Below are 21,816 nucleotides of genomic sequence, written 5' to 3'. Positions count from 1 at the left end.
CAGTTTAATTTCAATTATAATAACGTATTTTAGATATATTGCAAACTAGGTAAAAATAGCCTACATAAAGCCAACAAACAAAAACAGATAGAAAATATCTTGATATAAATAAATATCCTATAAATCACTGGCTACACATGGAGGATTGTTCATGTTCTCCAATCGCATTCATCTCTCTACTCTGCCTGTCTACAACAAACTTGAAACATTGTATCAACTATCAACTGGGTATGGCCTGCAACTGGGTCTAGCAAACTTGCAACATTGTATAAATTACTCTGGGGCCTCAGAGTTTCCTGTGCCAGTGAGCTTCAGACAGACACAGCTGTATTTGCGCAAGGGATAAGAAGTAATATTTTCTTATGACGTTTACACTGGATCTGAGCATGACATTTTTCCCATTCACACCGAGGGTCGGTGGTTATTGAAAGGGGTAGAGCTGGATAGATTTTTCAAATACATTGAGGAACTATTGTCATTCTTAATGGATGTAAAAACAGACTTTGTTTACTTGCTGTTTGAGGTGAATAAAAAAATACTTTGAGAAGCTCCACAGCTCATTAGTGATGGCGAGTTCAAACAATTACAAATACTATCAGACATGCCCAAATGAGCACATTTATACATTTGCGCGCAGGCCAGGTGGTTTAGGCCTACATGTATACGTAATCAGGTGTGTGTCCTTACTCAACAATATGACAGGAGCGCTCCCAACAAAATACAATGAATTGACAACTCATAAATGGAATGAAATAAACCAAAACTTGTTTCTCACAAGTGTAACATAGGTTGTGCACTCTGCAAACAACGTGTCCACTCCGACAATGAGAATGAAAAAAGACTGGAATAATAATATATTGAACGCATTAACAGAAATGACCGCAACCAAACAAACATTGTATATTAGAAATTATAGGAATTCATGGTAAATGTACTACTGGTGATATATGTAATGGTGAGTTGCTAGACGCTAACAATCAAAGGGCAAACAATTCACACAATTAAGTTATGAAACAATGAATGCGCACAAATTGGCGGGAGAGAGCGCATTCTAGAGAGAGACAAGCCTGGTGCATCTAAGCCACAATCTCCTTCTTCTTTACTCAACATTTTAAATTATACCCAAGACGCATTATTTTCACACCTACTGTAGGCCTAAGGAATACTCTCACTCTTGCCGATACCTGTCTAAGAGTGATGGACTGTGCCATCTCCGTGGCCTCCGCAACGGATTCGTCCAATGAGACAGGCGCGAATCAGACAGGTGTCTAGTGTGCCATGAATTTTTTGTTAAAATTTTTGACGGCTGAACTAAAAAAATCTCAGTCGAACAACAACCTATCGACCAAAAAAATCGACCAGTTGACTAAATGGGGTCAGCCCTAGTTGTAACATAACGTGTTACTTTTAATGCAAATAATGTTGTAACATAACAAGTTACTTTTAAAAGTAACGTTCCCCATCAGTGCTCATGAAGTGAGATGTTGCAAGTGAGCCCTTGCTTTGACATGAAAGGATATTCTCATAACAAGAGGTAGTCAGAGAACTGGGCAGCACTTTATTTGATACAGTCCTGTAAAATATTTGCAACAATTGGCAGTTTGGCAGGTGTTGGTATTCATTGTCGGTATTCATTTTGGGCTGCTTTGTACGAGTTCATTTGAAATGGTTAAATACAACTGGCTACTTTACACAAAATGGAACTTGTGCTTATTTTCCCTATGAAGTATTAGAAACCAGGAGGACTATACATGGTAATAATGATGACAACAGCTAGGCAGTTATGTAAGGGATAAATGCAGACATTCTGTACATTATCTTGGAAATAATGGACAACGTAGTGGAGTTAATTTTTCCAAGGTAATGTATAGAACAGAAGAGTTTATCCCGCTTATACCACAGTTACCAAATAAAACAATACTAAAGCACACATTTACCGGTAGAAAAAAAAAAATCATTGATATTTTCATTTTTATAACAAATTCATACTTTTTCATCTTTTGGTTGCTAGAGACGCGACCCAGTCGTTCATTCGATTAGTTCTATATTTAAGGACGCAACCCAGATGTTAATTCTATATGTTCCATTACTATGCTTGCTAGGAATGTTCTTATCCCTTGCTTGCTAGCTAGCCAACTAACTACGGTTAACACAGTCACGACGTCTGCAGACAGAATAACAGCGAAGTAGCTGAATTTGCGTTTGCTTAAGCTGTTTTCTATTGACATTAATATGGATACATCCATAACAATGAGCAGACGATGCCCAAATGTTGCCTGGCATAGTGCCTTCTCTCAGGACACTCGTCGATATAAATAGTTTGTTGCTAACAAACCTGCCAATTTGACAACCAAATTAAAAAATATCAGTTGCTGAAAACAGCTGGTCAAACTAGAAACATGTCGGAGGATTTGACAGCATAGCACCACTTGCGTCATGACTACCATAGAATTTCATATTCATCATTCACCACATTAGGTCTTCCCAAAAATATGTCTCTACAAAAACAAATAAATTGCTAGTTAGCTAGCAATGTTTTTCTTTGTTGGACCTGCTTTTACAATGTATCCAATTTCGGGTTTGTGTGGTTGTTGGTTTAGCTTTCTGTAACTTTGTAGCAATGGTCTGCATGTGTAGGTGCATATTGCATCATGATTGCAAGGTTTCCCAGTATCTTTTCCAACTGTCCTGATATCTTGTCCAACCATCCCGATATCTTGTCCAACCGTCCCGATATCTTGTCCAACCGTCCCGTTATTTGGTTTTAATGTCCATTCTAGAATGCTCTTCTAGCCAATCAGAAACGAGTATTCAACAATGCTGTGGTATAACATGTATTATATGTTATTTCTACCGGTAAATGTGTGCTTAAGCATTGTTTTCTTTGGTAACTGTGGTATTTGCGGGATAAATGCCTCCGTTCTGCACGTTACCTTGGAATAATGAACTCCGCAAAGGGACTCGGCGGTCATCCATTATTTTCAAGGTGATGTATAGAACGTCGCATTTATCCCTTGCATATCAAAGTGAACACCACGGAAATAGCTGGCAGTTAAACAAATGAGTAGCAGTTATACTAATATACAGTAACAGAGAACTGTATTATTAAGCAACAGTTGATACTTACTTCCATATGGGTTGGCTGAGCGCCCATAGATCTGACTGTAGGCCTCTTCTGTGATCCCGTCGTAAGGCTCTTCCTCAAACTCCTCATCCTCATTCTGGTAGGAGGTTGGGCTGTCTGTGGTAGGCAGGCTGGAGGCCCCAGGACTGGACCTCTCTCCCCCTGCCACTGGATAGGGCTGCATCCCCGGGAAGATGGTGGTTCCCCCCGCCCCCGTGTAGAACAATGAGCTTCCCTTGGAGAGCCGCCCTCCCAGCTCAGATGAAGAGGACCCTTTCTTATGATGACTCAGGCTGGGCAACGGATCGCACCCCTCCAGTTTGATCCTCCGCGTGGGCTGCACCAGGGAGGGGGACCAGCCCGGTGGCCCCAGGATGGACGTCCCTGACCCGGCCAGTGTGTTGTTACTGGGGCTCTGGGGCTCTGAGCCTGGTTGCTGCTCCTCCATGGCTGCCGTCTGAGAGTCACAGTGGGGCGAGTTGGCCTTAAACATCAGGTCCATGCCCCGCTCCACAATATGTTGGATCTGAAGATACCCGGCGGTGTACATCACCACCAGCTGCTCGCTGGCTGCCATGGTCAGCTTTCCTGTGTAGCAGAAGGATAATATCAGCTGGAAGCAGGCGGGAGTCACCGACGAGGGCAGCTCGAACTGGCTCTTGGACGAGCTGCTGAACAGGTCTCGGAAGTAGAGGCTGCTGGCGGCTAGTACAGCCCGGTGGGCCTTGAAGGCCTGGCCTTTAACCAGGATGGAGACATCGCAGTACTGACCGAGCAGGCGCTGCTCATTGAGGGAGCCCAGCACCGTGCTGCCGAAGTTGGGGATCTCCAAGTGGAGCAGCTGGGACATGATGGTGGAGGAAGAGGAGGAGGAGGAAGAGGCTTCAGAGAGTCACCACAGACAAGGCCAGAGAAAGGGACATCTGTACAAGGAGAGAAGGAGGGATGGATTAGACAAATTGGAAAACTTGAGAAGAGAGGAGAATAGAGTATGTGAAAGACAGAGAGCAAAAAGAGAGGTGAGACAGATAAGTGAAACCGATGTGTGAAACAGAGGGTACAGCGGGAAAGGGAGGAAGAGAGAGGGGGAAGTTGGAGAGAGAGCAGAAAGAGACATGTGAGAGAAGAATGTGTGAGTGAAGAGAGAGACATGGGAGAACTGCAGAAATATGGTATAAAAACATGAATTAAGGTAATATGCAAAGTAAGTATTCAAAGTAGTAGGCCTCAATGACCAAAGGGACAGTTAATATAATCAGTGTAATGATATCATTTACATGTATTTTTCCAACTCAATAAGTATGCTCCCATCACTTTGACTGTATAAACTAAGCTGTAGCCAGCAAGGAAACACATGTATAATAACTAGAAACACATAACTTCAGAGACACAAATAATTGTGACTTTGATAGCTCCCTTTACGATAACACCCAGTTACAGCCAGACATGCTCCCCAGACATATTTGCATACGTTCCTTCTTTCCATGAACCTTATCTCTGTGTTTTTCTCCACCACACACTCGCCAGTTTCATTATTGAGCAACGCTGCAGAAGGGTTTCCAAGAATACAAACGGAAAATTGTCAACCCCGCTCTACCCCCTCCATAGACACACACACACAGCCCTCTTCTCCTCTCTCTCTCACACACACTTGGATGGACGCAAGCGCAAGCGCAAACACAAACACACACACACACCTCCATCCCAGACAACTCTGACCTGTACAACCCAGTCCTTAGGAAAGGAGAGTGGACACACCATGAAGCTTTCGCACGCCAGGACCAGAAGAGAAGAAAGGAGGAGAGAGAAAAAAGCGCTCTCATGCTCTTCATCTGTCTCAAAGCCTTGCTCTCTGTCTCACTCAGCGCTCTGAGCATTTCCCTCTCCCACTGTTTCTCTCTTTTAAAGATTTTCTCCCTCGCTCTCTCTCTCCTTTCACTCACCCTCACGCTCTTTCTCTCTCTCTTTCTCCCTCTGTCTCTCCCAGGGCTGAATTCAACAAGTGCTGCTGCAGCTGGAGAGAGCGCATCAATGATGAAAGGAGTGGGAGGCTCTCTGTGTGCAATCAATGCAGCATCTATACGTATGTCGCAGGGAGAGGGAGGGATGGAGCCAGGGAGCGAGATGGAGGGAGAGAGAGAGAGAGAAAAACACAGGCTACAGTTACAGACAGAGACAGAGATGGAGACTGGGCGAGGGAGGGAGGGGGTGGGCTGAGACAGAGGGAAAGTCATCTAAGGACAGTACGAGCAAAGAAAGACAATTGCGTTTGGAGCAACTTCAGCTCCTATCTGGATGTAGACAATGGCAAAGAGAGAAAACATAATCAAAGAACTAAGTAAATAAAATTAAAGTTAAATCAGAGAAAAAGGGGAGCAGAGAGAAAAGGAGTTAATTATACTGTCGGAAATTTGAAGTTGAACGTAACACAGTCATTTGCTCTGAAATCTTCAATGCAATATCTTATTGAGAATGTGACTCACACAAAAACAGCTCCTACTATTACCACTACTGATTCTGAATGACGGAAAAGATTGAACTTGCTAGCGTTTGTGCAAGTATTACGTTAGATTGTCTGTTTAAAATGCTGTGAGTGTCTGTTGGGGGATTTCTAACATGAGTGAGTGAGTTCTCCCAGTGAGATGTCACTGAGTTCACTGTATTAGTTTGTTCAGGTAGACAATTTCCTCTGTTGATGTATGGTTACATTTTTGCACAGGCACTAAGCAGGGCTCCCGGACTGGTGTTTGGGATGGATTAGAGAAGGAAAAAGGACCCCAGACGTCATTGAGTTTGACAGAGGAAAGCCCAGGGAAAGGTTAGACAGCAGCTTACAGTACAGAGAGTGTCTCTGCTAAGGACTGTGAGGGAAGCTGTGAACATAAACCAACCATGACACAGACTGACACACACATGAGAGAGAGAGAGAGAGAGAGAGAAGACAGGGAGATATAGAGAGGGAAAGAGGGAGAGTGTGGGGTGTGGGCAACATGAAATGTGTGTTTGTAAAAAGTTGGAGTTTCACTCGTAATTTACTCACTGCGTAGCTATGTAAACAACACCTGCTATGTAAACAACACCAGAATTTTTATCTCCCTCCCTCTCTGGCTCTCTCTCTTTCTCGCTCCCTCTCAGACAAAAACCCAGCCTGCCAGATGTAATGAAAAGATACCAAAACTGGGCAAACTTCTCACTTCACATCACCACAGGGAAAGAAAATGGAGAAGGGGAATCACACAGTCAGTTAGTGTGGTCACACATCAGCATTCATATTCCTGCCACAGCAGTGGTGATGTCTGTATAAAAAAACTAAAACTCAGACGAGTTCTGTCCCATTTAACACCTGCATACCGTCATTGACACGCTTCCCTCATCCTGTCTGTCTGTCTGTCTGTCTGTCTGTCTGTCTGTCTGTCTGTCTGCACGCTGAAGTCTTAGGATACATCCCCTCACTCCTGCTTTCTCTTTCCCCCTCCCTCTCTTCACACCACTTTCCCTCTGAGCTGCTGTCTTTCTGCCAATTAATGCACACGGGGCTGCAATGCAGTGAGTCCCGCGTGCGCCACAGCACAGAGAGAAGTGAAGCATGCTGGGTATAGAGTCTACAGACATGCATGTACGTGCCAGCCTGGGCAGAGAGGGGGAGGGGGAGCCAGAAATATGTTGAGTCAGGCAGACGGGACGACACAGCACTGCGCACAGCACATCAGAGAGAGAGAGAGAGAGAGAGAGAGAGAGAGGGCGATGCCACATGACAAGAATAACAAGATACTTTCATCAGAGAGAGAGAGTTAATGCGCTTGTGTGTCAGAGAGGGTGTGTGTGTGTGTGTGTGTGTGTGCGTCCACTCTTTATGTGTCACTGTGAGTTATGAGTGTGTAGGTGTAGTTTATAGAATGGGAGATGACATTTGAATGCTTTTACTGCTCCTTCTAAATTTGTTGGAATGTGTTGTGGAAATTTGAATCAGGGCAGCACTCTGGGGCCTGGTGCTGATTACTTGTAGTAGCAGTATGGAGTATTTGAATATGCAATACATGACAAGTAACAGAACACTGATACAATGATAGACAAGGACAGTCACACAAATGTAATATACAACGATACACAAACAATACAACAACAGAAATGACGTGTGGGTTAGAGTGTGTCTGTGTGTGAGTGTGTTTGTATGCGTGTCCCTTCACAGTCCCCGTCATTTCATGAGATGTTGTTTAATCAGTTTTTAAAGGTCATTTTACTGTTTGCTTAAGTAATTGGAGACAGAAGGGAGTTCCATGCGATCATTGGTCTGTATAATACTGTGCGTTCCCGTGAATTTGTTTTGTACTTAGGGAAGAGACCCCTGGTGACATGTCTTGTGGGTTATGTATGGGTTATGTATGGGTTATGTATGGGGTATGTATGGGGTATGTATGGGTTATGTATGGGTTATGTATGGGTTATGTATGGGTTATGTATGGGGTATGTATGGGGTATGTATGGGGTATGTATGGGGTATGTACAGTGGGGCAAAAAAGTATTTAGTCAGCCACCAATTGTGCAAGTTCTCCCACTTAAAAAGATGAGAGAGGCCTGTAATTTTCATCATAGGTACACTTCAACTATGACAGACAAAATGAGAAAAGAAAATCCAGAAAATCACATTGTAGGATTTTTAATGATTATTGTGCAAATTATGGTGGAAAATAAGTATTTGGTCAATAACAAAAGTTTTCTCAATACTTTTATATACCCTTTGTTGGCAATGACAGAGGTCAAACGTTTTCTGTAAGTCTTCACAAGGTTTTCACACACTGTTGCTGCTATTTTGGCCCATTCCTCCATGCAGATCTCCTCTAGAGCAGTGATGTTTGGGGCTGTTGCTGGGCAACACGGACTTTCAACTCCTCCAAAGATTTTCTATGGGTTGAGATCTGGAGACTGGCTAGGCCACTCGAGACCTTGAAATGCTTTCTACGAAGCCACTCCTTCGTTGCCCGGGCGGTGTGTTGGGATCATTGTCATGCTGAAAGACCCAGCCACGTTTCATCTTCAATGCCCTTACTGATGAAGGAGGTTTTCACTCAAAATCTCACAATACATGGCCCATTCATTCTTCCTTTACACGGATCATTGTCCTGGTCCCTTTGCAGAAAAAACAGCCCCAAAGCATGATGTTTCCTCCCCCATGCTTCACAGTAGTATGGTGTTCTTTGGATGCAACTAAGCATTCTTTGTCCTCCAAACACGACGAGTTGAGTTTTTACCAAAAAGTTTATATTTGGTTTCATCTGACCATATGACATTCTCCCAAACTTTCTCTGGATCATCCAAATGCTCTCTAGCAAACTTCAGACGGCCTGGACATGTACTGGCTTAAGCAGGGGACACGTCTGGCACTGCAGGATTTGAGTCCCTGCGGCGTAGTGTTTACTGATGGTAGGCTTGTTTACTTTGGTCCCAGCTCTCTGCAGCCATTCACTAGGTCCCCCCGTGTGTTCTGGGATTTTTGCTCACCGTTCTTGTGATCATTTGACCCCACGGGAGATTGCGTGGAGCCCCAGATCGGGAGATTATCAGTGGTCTTGTATGTCTTCCATTTCCTAATTTGCTCCACAGTTGATTTCTTCAAACCAAGCTGCTTACCTATTGCAGATTCAGTCTTCCCAGCCTGGTGCAGGTCTACAATTTTGTTTCTGGTGTCTTGACAGCTCTTGGTCTTGGCCATAGTGGAGTTTGGAGTGTGACTGTTTGAGGTTGTGGACAGGTGTCTTTATACTGATAACAAGTTCAAACAGGTACCATTAATACAGGTAACGAGTGGAGGAACAGAGGAGCCTCTTAAAGAAGAAGTGACAGGTCTGTAGAGCAGCAGAAATCTTGCTTGTTTGTAGGTGACCAAATCTATTTTTCCACCACAATTTGCAATTAATTAATTAAAAATCCTAACATGTGATTCTGGATTTTTTTCCTCATTTTGTCTTTCATAGTTGAATGTGACTATGAATAATTACAGGCCTCTCTCATCTTTTTAATGGTGAGAACTTGCATAATTGGTGGCTGACTAAATACTTTTTTGCCCCACTGTATGGGTGTCTTAGCTGAATGTTATTGATTATGCAGACAATCTGGAATATTCATCACAGTAACATTTCTCATAAAAACTAGGAGATGATGCAGTTGATGTTTCCCGTCAAGCCTCAACCGGAGGAAAACTGCAGGCATGTTGTTGATGTTAGTTCTGTAGGTGTAGTTAACGGCAAGGTTGCTGCCTGTTTTGAGCCAGCTGACTTGCTAGGTCTTTTTTTGCTGCACTTGACCATATAGTGACGACATATAATCAAGATGGAAAGAGACCAGACCTGAACAACTAGTACAGTTGTTTTTTGTGTAAAAAAGGCAGAGCATATTTTATATAACAAACCTACCCCTCCCCATCTTCACACAACTCTGTCAATATGACTTGACCATTGATAATTGACCATCAATCCTACACCTTTTTAATTATTTTATTTATTTCACCTTTATTTAACCAGGTAGGCCAGTTGAACAAGTTCTCGTTTACAATTGCGACCTGGCCAAGGCTACGACTCTTGTCAATCACCACATTCTTATCGGCATATCAAAGCCTTGGTTTCTCAAACGACTGCCTCGCCTGGTTCACCAACTACTTCTCAGATAGAGTTCAGTGTGTCAAATCGGAGGGCCTGTTGTCCGGACCTCTGGCAGTCTCTATGACCTCTGGCAGTCTCTATGGGGGTGCCACAGGGTTCAATCTCGGGCCGACTCTCTTCTCTGTATACGTCAATGATGTCGCTCTTGCTGCTGGTGAATCTCTGATCCACTTCTACGCAGAAGACACCATTCTGTATACCTCTGGCCTTCTTTGGACACATGTTTACTAACCTCCAAGCGAGCTACAATGCCATACAATCTCCTTCCGTGGCCTCCAACTGCTCTTAAATGCAAGTAAAACTAAATGCATGCCCTTCAACCGATCGCTACCAACACCTGCCCGCCCATCCAGCATCACTACTCTGGACGGTTCGAACTTAGAATTGTGGACAATACAAATACCTAGGTGTCTGGTTAGACTGTAAACTCTCCTTCCAGACTCACATTAAGCATCTCCAATCCAAAATTAAATCTAGAATCTGCTTCCTATTTCGCAACAAAGCATCCTTCACTCACTGCTGCCAAACATACCCTCGTAAAACTGACTATCCTACCAACCTTGACTTCGGCGATGTCATTTACAATAGCCTCCAACACCTATATTGGATGCAGTCCATGTGTAGCTCTGTGTTGTTTGTTGTGACGCACTGCTTTGCTTTATCTTGGCCAGGTCGCGTTGTAAATGAGAACTTGTTCAACTAGCCTCCTGGTTAAATAAGGTGAAATAGAAAAACTAATAATACAATTAAAAACAACACAGTTACACATGGGATAAACAAATGACAGTCAATAACACAATAGAAAAACCTATGTACAGTGTGTCAGATGTAGTAAGGTTAGGGAGGTAAGGCAATAAATAGGCATAGAGGCGAAATAATTACAATTTAGCATTAACACTGGAGTGATAGATGTGCAGATAATATGTGCAAGTAGAGATACTGGTGAGCAAAAGAGAAGAAAATAATAATAGCATGGGGATGAGGTAGTTGGTGTGCAATTTACAGATGCTTGTTACAGGTACAGTGATCGGTAAGCTGCTCGTCCAGCTGATGCTTAAAGTTAGAGAGGGAGATATACCAGTAGTTCCAGGTCGTTCAATTATTTTTTGCAATTCGTTCCAGTCATTGGCAGCAGAGAACTGGAAGGAAAGGCTGCCAAAGGAGGTGTTGGCTTTGAGGATGACCAGTGAGATATACCTGCTGGAGCGCGTGCTACGTGTGGGTGTTGCTATGGTGACCACTGAGCTGAGATAAGGCGGGGCTTTACCTAGCAAAGACTTATAGATGATTTGGAGCCAGTGGGTTTGGCGACGGAGAGCCAGCCAATGAGAGCATACAGGTCGCAGTGGTGGGTAGTATATGGGGCTTTAGTGACAAAACGGATGACACTGTGATAGACTACATCCAATTTGCTGAGTAGAGTGTAGAGATACCTAGGAGTTTAGCTTCCTCAACTTGCTCAATGGTTAACCCTTCATGCACAACTCCAGTTGAGATTTAGGTCTTAGAGAATGTTTTGAGCCAAATGCAATGCTTTTAGTTTTAGATGTACAGTATTTAAGACCAGTTTATTACTAATCACCCAGTCTGATACTGACTGTAACTTCTTACTTAGAATTTCAGTGAGCTCACTGGCTTTGGGTGCTGACATGTAGAGTGTGGAATCATCCGCATACATAGTCATTCTAACTTTGTGTAAGACCAGTGGCAAATCATGTAAAAATAGAGAAGAGTAACAGCCCAAGGTAACTGCCTTGAGGGACACCGCACTGTACATATCTGATGTTGCAGTAGCTTCCATTGAAGAAAACTCACTGGGTTCTATTGGATAAATAACTTTCCACTATGTGATGGCAGGTGATGTAAAGCCATAGCAAGTGAGTTTCTTCAATAACATCAAAGGCTGCACTGAAATCTAACAATACAGTTCCAACTATCATCTTATTATCCATTTATTTTAACCAATCATCTGTCATCTGAGTCAGTGCAGTACAAGTTGAGTGCCATTCTCTATATGCATGCTGAAAGCCAGTAGTTAACTGAAAAATAGCATTGTATTTGGACAGAGATAGGCATAATATGGAGACAGAAATAAGTAAAATACAAACATTGTTTAGCTAATGAGTCCAATAATCAGGCACTTGTGAGTTTCAGTTGGTGTATGTGTGTGTGATGTTGGACTGAAGCTACTGACCCGGAAGTTTGCCTTTCTCTCTCACCCAGGCTTTTGGGAGGGAGGGTGGACAATGAGCTTGTCGTAGCAGATTTAAGCAATGTCCCCATGTTTTCTGGCAGCTTTCATAGCTGGGATAAGTTATTTCCACCTCTGGCGCACAGCTTCAGAGAAGTCCTCATTGAGGAAGATGTTGGTTCCTCTCAAGTTCTTGGCTCTCTCCATAACAGCCATCTTGTCCTTGAAACTTAGGAACTTGACCACTATCAGCCTGGGTATGTCACCTGGGCTGGTTACAGGCGCTCCACTTCAATATTCCTATGATCAATCTGCAGCATTTTGGTGATAATTTTTCTCACTTTCTCCTCAGACTCCATCCAGGTCTCATGTGGAGATGCTGGTACATAGCTGCGGGAAGTAGAGGTGCTGAGAGTGCTGCAGCACCCACAGAAAAATCAGAATAAGTAGTCCTGTATTAGCGGACCGATATAGCCGTCTGTAGCGCAGGTAAAATATTTTCCTGTTGCTGTAACAATTGCTTGTAGACATATTTTGTTGATTTAAAAGATCACACACCTGTGATAGGGAAACACTGTCTCTCCATTACTCCAACCTTCTTTAACTTTGGACGGCATGATGGTAGCAACGTTGGCTTACGCTGGAACTCCACACAATTCCTGCCAGCAAGTTCACATAGGCCAATGGAAACAGCAACAGCAGGGATTTAAACTGCCACAAACCCGGGAATATCCGCGGTCCCAGCCACAAGGGCTAACCACGTCACGGGCTGTGTTCAAACTGTCAAGGAAACCTGGCTAGCTCAATAGTTAGCAGATAGGCTTCGCCAAGTAGCAGCTCTTCAGACTTTAGGGTTTGGCAGTGTTCCAGGACAAATAGTAGCGGTCTCAGCAACTGAAGTAGCCGTCCCAGCAAGGATTTTAATTTGATCAGTATTTTGTTGCTGAGAATTTTCCTGCACAGCAGGAAATGCAAACTTGTAGTGTATTCGAGCCTCAAAAAGGATCTAAAGTTTGTAATTTCCACATTGAAATTTCAGACTTGATTTGCCCTCATGAAAAATGTATCAACCCCTACAAAAATGTCCATTAATTATAATCCACATAATAATTCAACATTTCTGTTGCTGCAGGATTATTTTCCTGCTGTAGCAAACTGGCTCAAATTAAGATCCTACATATGTAGGCTTAACACAATATATGTTTTAATGCATATAGTGCAGCAGCACCTTTCAATGCTTATAATGTGTGTTATTCAATATCCCTTCGAGGATAGATACAAGTCAAATCAAATTCTATACAATGTTAAACAGAGGCAAACATAGGCTAACAGCTTTCCAGCACAAAGTCTAGTCACTGCTATAATGGTGAAGCTATACATTCTCAATATGTGTCACACACGGATCTGTTTCACCTGTCTTTGTGATTGTCTCCACCCCCCCAGGTGTAGCTCATCTTCCCCATTATCCCCTGTGTATTTATACCGGTGTTCTCTGTTTGTCTGTTGCCAGTTCGTCTTGTTTGTCAAGTCAACCAGCGTTTTCTGTACTTTTGCCCCGTCTCTGAATTACCAACCTCTGCCTGACCTGACCCTGAGCCTGCCTGCCGTCCTGTACCTTTGCCCCTGTTGCTGTAATAAACATTGTTACTTCGACACGGTCGCCATCTGGGTCTTATCTTTATCCTGATAATATGAACAATCCCTCTCTATAAATATTCAGATACTGCAGTTGTTCTCATGTCTAAAGTTTAACAGACAACAGATTCCATCTACATTGTTGAGACGGTCGGCTCCATGGCAACAGTTCTACCAATTGGGAGAGAGCCTCAGCTCTCTGTCTGAGAGGAGCATTATGGTATGCATTGAGAGAAGAGAGAGAGAGAGAGAGAGAGAGAGAGAGAGAGAGAGAGAGATATCGAAAGGAGGAACAGAGGAGAGGTGTCTGAGTGCTTATGGCTGCCTATAATACAACGTCAGGCTTTGTTTGACTACTCCCCTGGGAGAAGTTGTCTGCGCAAAGTCAATGTCAGATCATTTATTTTTGTCGTTGGAATCGTTTTGTGAATTGCGGCTTGTGTAATATGCATACATGTTTGTTGTTGCTATGAATATTGTTTAGTTTTTTTTGTTCAAGGCTTTCTTAGCTGTCTCTAAGCTCTCGTTATCATCACAATGGCTACATATACAACACAACTTACAGTTTAAACGTACAGAGCATAACACACATGTATCATTTATCACAATATTTATCATATTCATACAACATCCATATATTCCCTAACTAGTCTGGTGCATAGCCGTATAGTTATTGTAGTAACTAACTACTATTTCTCTCAACCAATACACTCACATCTCAACCACACTCCACTTGAGTCTCTCAACACAGGTTTCTGACTGTACTCCTAGGGAGTAAAATCAGTAGAGGGACTGCCAGTGAGTGCGCTAATGGACTCCAAGTGGGCGTAGGAGCTAAACAAACAAACATTCACAGCAGCCCCACTGACAATGAATACAGCACGAGAGAGAGGGGATGGAGGATGACAAAGGGAGAGAGAGAAAGAGAGAGGGGGTGGAACAGGGGAGACAGCGAGAGGTAGGTAAAAAGTGGGACAGAGTGACAGAGGCAGAGACATAAAAAGAGAAACAGACAGAGAAAATTATCTAGGTGAAGAGAGAGATAACACAAAAAAATGCCATTAGAGTGCTTGAAGAAGACAGCAGTAGAGAACTCAGTATTACATTAGAGAATTGTGCAGGTTATTCCCTTCCGTCCAGGGAAACCCAAACCCGAGGAGTGTGTGTGTGTGTGTGTGTGTGCTAACATGAGCGTGTGTATCAGCTGTGTATCGAGGGCAGCATAAGTGCCATGTGTTCTAATAATAGCTACAGTAAGACGACAGTCATTGTCACAGTCTATATCATAGACCAGGGGTACTCAACTCTTACCCTATGAGGCCTGCTTGTTTTCTGATCTACTTGATAGTTAATTGCACACACATGGTGTCCCATGTTTAAATCAGTCCCTGATTAGAGGGGAACAATGAAAAAATGCAGTGGAACTGGCTTCGAGGTCCAGAGTTGAGTTTGAGGGTCATAGACCTTGTGCGAATCAGGTGCTAGAATAAACTCACAAATACACTACATGACCAAAAGTATAACAGCCTCCACTCTTGTGGGACAGCTTTCCACTAGATGTAGGAACATTGCTGTGGGGACTTGCTTCCATTCAGCTACAAGAGCATTAGTGAGGTCTGGCACTGATGTTGGGCGATTATGCCTGGCTTGCAGTCTGCATTCAATTCATCCCAAAGGTGTTTGATGGGGTTGAGGTCAGGGCTCTGTGTAGGCCAATCAAGTTCTTCCACACCGATCTCAACAAACCATTTCTGTATGGACCTCGCTTTGTGCACAGGGGAATTGTCATGAATAAACAGGAAAGGGCCTGCCCCAAACTGTTGCCACAAAGTTGGAAGCACAGAATCGTCTAGAATGTCTATGCTGTAGCGTTAAGATTTCCCTTCACTGGAAATAAGAGGCCTAATTCAAATCAACTGCCCCAGACCATTATTTCTCCTCCACCAAACTTTACAGTTGGCACTATGCATTCTGTGAGCTTGTGTGGGCTACCACTTCACAGCTGAGCCGTTGTTGCTTCTAGACGTTTCCACAGGGCAGACATTTTACTAACTGACTTGTTGGAAAGGTGGCATCCTATGACGGTGACAATGTTTGTCTATGGAGATTGCGTGGCTGTGTGCTTGATTTTATACACCAGTCAGCAATGGGTATGGCTGAAATAGCCGAATTCACTACATTTACATTTACATTTACATTTAAGTCATTTAGCAGACGCTCTTATCCAGAGCGACTTACAAATTGGAAAGTTCATACATATTCATCCTGGTCCCCCCACTAATTTGAAAAGTGTCCACATACTTTTGGTGACGTAGTGTATGTACATTATTCCATGGTCAAATATATAGGGCATTCATGGGGAGACCTTCAAAAGATTCCTTTAGCAATATGATCTTTATAAGACCTATATTAATACATCATCAAAGAAGGCTTATGTATGTATTCTTAGTGATTGTAAAACTGCAGAAACAATATAATCTAGTGTGATGGAAAATGGAAAATGTTATTGTGTGAAGAGACCGCCTTGAAAATGTTAATCTTGTCTTTTGTGTCATAAATAATCCTTGGTTCCTGCCTGTGCTTGGTAAAGATATGAGAGGGGGCGACATGACCCCCTCCTTAAGACCATCTGGCAGAACACCCAGAATATGTTCTATAAGTTAATATAGGAGACGGTGCCAGACACATGCAGGAACTAACCCTATGAACCATGCCCATGTAACTTGTCTGTGTAAGCAGTATATAAGAGATCTAACAGGCCTGCCCCAAAGGAGCTCACTTCAGACCAGGTACTTTGTGCATCTAAGTTTGACTGTGACCTCTCCAGCTTGCTGTTAATAAACAATTATTCATTTAAGATAGACTCCGAGTGTCCCTGTGTAGAATTTCCACGACACTAGCATCAATATCCTCTAATAGCAATCTAGCCAGGGACACAAACGTTTGCTGTTCTAATCAGCAAACCTGCTGATTAGGTCATGTGACTGTATTTTCAACAAGCAACTATCAGGAAATAACACTGATGAAATGTTTTCACACTTTGACAGTGTTTGTTTCATCAGCTGTTGTACAATATGATACAAAACACAAGGAAAATCATTTTGACTGCACTGGGCCTTTAAGGACAGGGGGGTCAACACTACAGACTCGGGCCTGCAGAATGTTACTGTCTCATACAGGGATGTAGTTTCCACTTGGTCTGAGGTAATGGGAGGTGTGTGGTGTGGTGTGGTGTGTGGGTGTTGTGTGTGGTGTGTGTGTGTGTGTGTGTGTGTGTGTGTGTGTGGTGTGTGTGTGTGTGTGTGTGTGTGTGTGAAAGAGAGGTGGTGAGAAAGTGTAGCATGCATGCATGTGTATGAGAGTAAGGTGGTGTGAGTTGAAAGAGAGAGCGAGAGAGAGTGTAGGCGTGTGCCTGAGTGTGTTCTTGTTGTGTGTACAGTATGACACAGAGAGAGAGAAACGAGTGTAGGCGTGTGTGTGGTGTGTGGGGGTGTGTGTGTGTGTGTGTGTGTGTGTGTGTGAGGACAGAATTGGGTACAGCATCCTCTGCAGGGTAAGAGGACTCTATAACTCAATCTACAAAAAAACTCTGCTGTGTTCTTGTGCCATTGAGTCACCTGTTTTTAAGGACGGAACGCCCTGATTCTATATGAGTCAGCAGAAGAGAGGGGGAGAGAGAAAGGGAGAGAGAGAAATGAGATTAGAAAAACACAGAGATACATGGTACATAAAGGGAAAGTGAGTGAGTGAGAGAGAGAGAGAGAAAAAGAGAGGGAAGAGGCACATAGGGATGAATGAGAAAGACACAAACTGTAGTAGGCTATATGCAGTCTCGAAATTGGAAAGTGATTGAGTGAGAGACGACAAAAAATCCAAAGAAAGAGAGAGTGAAAGACAGAAAACATGCTAGTCAGGTCAGCAGAGCACATACATAACCTCCATTCTCAGCTGAGTGAATTACTGTACATCATGTGATGCACGTCTGACATCAGAGTGGGGCAACATGGCTGCTGATGCGCAAAGTGAAAGGAGGACACATCATTCAGCATCACCGGTCACGGTCGGCACACCGAAACATACACAACACCCTCAGTATACTTCTGAAATGGAGCACAGAGAACTGGTTGCAGATAAACTACTGTAAACCTGCAGGAAATATTGAATTCCAGCAAGTTATATTATATAACCTACAGATTTTCCATGATAAGGACTTGGCAAACTTCTGCTGTACTTTGCTGTGAGTCCACCCATGCCTCTAAAAATATACTGAACAAAAATATAAACACAACATGTAAAGTGTTGGTCCCTTGTTTCATGAGCAGAAATAAAAGATCCCAGAAATGTTCCATACACACAAAAATCGTATTTCTCTTATTTCTCTCAGACTTGCACAAATTTGTTTACATCCTTGTAAGTGAGCATTTCTTCTTTGCCAAGATAATCCATCCACCTGACAGGTGTGGCATATCAAGAAGCTGATTAAACAGCATGATCATTACACAGTTGCACCTTGTGCTGGGGACAATAAAAGGCCACTCTAAAATGTGCAGTTTTGTCACACAACACAATGCTACAGATGTCTCAAGTTTTGAGGGGAGCATGCAATTGGCATGCTGACTACAGGAATGTCCACCAGAGGTGTTGTCAGAGAATGTAATGTTAATTTCTCTACCATAAGCCGCCTCCAACGTCGTTTTAGAGAATGTGGCAGTACATCCAACCGGCCTCACAAACGTAGACCACGTGTAACCACGCCAGAACATGACCTCCACATCCAGCTTCTTCACCTGAGTGATCGTCTGAGACCAGCCACCCAGACAGCTGATGAAACTGAGTAGTATTTCTTTCTGAAATAAAGCTCTTTTGTAGGGAAAACTCATCCTGATTGGCTGGGCCTGGCTCTCCAGTGGGTGGGCCTATGCCCTGCCAGGACCACCCAGGGCTGCGCCCCTGCTCAGTCATGTTGAATCTATAGATTAGGGCCTAAAGAATTTATTTCAATTGACTGATATCCTTATGTGAAGTGTAACTCAGTAAAATCTCTGAAATTGTTGCTTGTTGCGTTTCAATTTTGGTTCAGTGTAATTTTATTGTTTCCACTTGCTTTCCACAGACACAGCTAGACACGCAGGTATGGCGCTTTACACAAACACACAGCTAGGCACGCAGGCAAGAATGCACGCACGCACACACACACACACAGACAGACAGAATCTCACGTTAGTGGTTTACCAGACTTGGCTAGGTATTATAGCAGTTACATCCCCCCACACTCCACATACACGTGAACTCAAATAACATGTCAACTTAAATAATTACTGGAAGCCCCTGACCAGTCCACTCAAAGGAGGTGTCTTTTCCTATAGACCTAGTAATAAACAGCAAAGACAAAGACTTCCTTATATTTACATGGGATTGACCTTCAGTGAGTTTACTTAAAAGAGGGAAAGTCATGGGTCTCCACGTAATTTCGGTTAACCCAGAACTAAAATCTCTCATCATTTGGTCAGATACTTGATGTTTACGTAAACATCGAGCATCTGACCAAATTATACAACATTTTTGTTCTGGGTTAACCGAGATTACATGGAGACCCGTAGTCTGTCCATGAGAGATTAGTCTCCATGCATGATAGGATTCATAATAAGGGAATTGATTGTGGCAGCCCTTTTTAAATCTCTATAAATGTCTATCGCTGTAATCACTAAAATACTATGTAGTATGTCAAATCAAATCAAATTTTATTGGTCACATACACATAGTTAGCAGATGTTAATGCGAGTGTAGCGAAATGCTTGTGCCTCTAGTTCCGACAGTGCAGTAATATCAAACAAGTAATCTAACAAATTCACGATGACTACCTTATACACACAAATGTAAAGGGATGGAAAAAGAATATGTACATATAAATCTATGGATGAACGATGGCCGTGCGGCATAGGCAAGATGCAGTAGATGGTATAGAATACAGTATATAAACTCAGCAAAAAAAAGAAACGTCACTTTTTCAAAACCGTGTCTTTCAAAGATAATTCGTAAAAATCCAAATAACTTCACAGATCTTCATTGTAAAGGGTTTAAACACTGTTTCCCATGCCTGGTCAATGAACCTTAAACAATTAATGAACATGAACCTGTGGAACAGTCGTTAAGACACTAACAGCTTAGAGACGGTAGGCAATTAAGGTCACAGTTATGAAAACAGGACACTAAAGAGGCCTTTCTACTGACTCTGAAAAACGCCAAAAGAAAGATGCCCAGGGTCCCTGCTCATCTGTGTGAACGTGCCTTAGGCATGCTGCAAGGAGGCATGAGGACTGTAGATGTGGCCAGAAAAATAAATTGCAATGTCCGTACTGTGAGACGCCTAAGACAGGGCTACAGGGAGACAGAACGGAAAGCTGATCGTCCTCGCAGTGGCAGACCATGTGTAACAACACCTGCACAGGATCGGTACACCCGAACATCACACCTGCGGGACAGGTGCAGGATGGCAACAACAACTGCCAGAGTTACACCAAGAACACACAATCCCTCTATCAGTGCTCAGACTGTCCGCAATAGGCTGAAAGAGGCCGGACTGAGGGCTTGTAGGCCTGTTGTAAAGGCAGGTCCTCACCAGACATCACCGGCAACAACGTCGCCTATGGGCACAAACCCACCGTCGCTGGACCAGACAGGACTGGCAAAAAGTGCTCTTTACTAATGAGTCGCGGTTTTGTATTACCAGGGGTGATGGTCGGATTCGCGTTTACCGTCAAAGGAATGAGCGTTACACTGAGGAGTTTACTTTGGAGCGGGATCGATTTGGAGGTGGAGAGTCCGTCATGGTCTGGGGCGGTGTGTCACAGCATCATCGGACTGAGCTTGTTATCATTGCAGGCAATCTCAACGCTGTGCATTACAGGGAAGACATCCTCCTCCCTCATTTGATACCCTTCCTGCAGGCTCATCCTGACATGACCCTCCAGCATGACAATGCCACCAGCCATACTGCTTGTTCTGTGTGTGATTTCCTGCAAGACAGGAGTGTCAGTGTTCTGCCATGGCCAGCGAAGAGCCCGGATCTCAATCCCAGTAAGCACGTCTGGGACCTGTTGGATCGGAGGGCTAGGGCCATTCCCCCCAGAAATGTCCGGGAACTTGCAGGTGCCTTGGTGGAAGAGTGGGGTAACATCTCACAGCAAAAACTGGCAAATCTGGTGCAGTCCATGAGGAGGAGATGCACTGCAGTACTTAATGCAGCTGGTGGCCACACAAGATACTGACTGTTACTTTTGATTTTGACCCCCCCTTTGTTCAGGGACACATTATTCAATTTCTGTTAGTCACATGTCTGTGGAACTTGTTCAGTTTATGTCTCAGTTGTTGAATCTTGTTATGTTCATACAAATATTTACACATGTCAAGTTTGCTGAAAATAAACAAATAAACGCAGTTGACAGTGAGAAGTTTTTTGTTGTTGCTGAGTTTACATATGAGAAGAGTAATGTAGGATATATAGACATTATTAAAGTGGCTTTATTTAAAGTGGCAGTGATAACTTTATTAAATCCATGTTAGTACAATGATGTAGTAAGAATTATACTACTTCTTTGACTTAATGTAAAGTGTTACCACGCCTTTCATTGATATTTCTATAGCACATTTCCTACCCTACTGACTACACACAGTTAACAGTCAAGACACAATTTATTTTATTTCACCTTTATTTGACCAGGTAGGCCAGTTGAGAACAAGTTCTCATTTACAACTGCGACCTGACCAAGATAATGTAACGGTTTTCTTCGGTGGAAGAAGGAGAGGACCAAAGCGCAGCGTGGTTAGTGTTCATCATGTTTAATAAAGACAATAAACGTGAACACTACAAAATACAAAACAACAAATGTGAAAAAAACAAAACAGTTCTGTCTGGTGCAGACACACGAAGACAGAAGACAACCACCCACAAAACCCAACACAAAACAGGCTACCTAAATATGGTTCCCAATCAGAGACAATGACTAACACCTGCCTCTGATTGAGAACCATATCAGTCCAAACATAGAAACGGGAAAACTAGACACACAACATAGAATGCCCACTCAGCTCACGTCCTGACCAACACTAAAACAAAGAAAACACAAAAGAACTATGGTCAGAACGTGACAGATAAAGCAAAGCAGTGCGACAAAAACAACAACACAGAGTTACACATGGGATAAACAAAC

At 43.2% G+C, this 21,816-nt stretch overlaps 1 protein-coding gene across 1 annotated transcript in view; it reads right to left on the bottom strand.

Moving 5' to 3' along the window:
* Positions 1–21,816, bottom strand: part of LOC111964048 (nucleus accumbens-associated protein 2) — a 54,485-nt gene that overhangs the window by 12,412 nt on the left and 20,257 nt on the right. The window contains exon 2 of the mRNA XM_023987722.1: positions 3,128–4,047. Within this exon, the coding sequence (XP_023843490.1) occupies positions 3,128–3,974 (847 nt within the window). The 5' untranslated portion in view covers positions 3,975–4,047. The remainder of the gene's footprint in view (positions 1–3,127; positions 4,048–21,816) is intronic.

Source organism: Salvelinus sp. IW2-2015, linkage group LG5 (genome assembly GCF_002910315.2).
Source record: "Salvelinus sp. IW2-2015 linkage group LG5, ASM291031v2, whole genome shotgun sequence".
Classification (NCBI taxonomy): domain Eukaryota; kingdom Metazoa; phylum Chordata; class Actinopteri; order Salmoniformes; family Salmonidae; genus Salvelinus; species Salvelinus sp. IW2-2015.
Note: the sequence above shows the minus strand (reverse complement) of the source record. Positions and strands in the feature narration are given on the sequence as shown.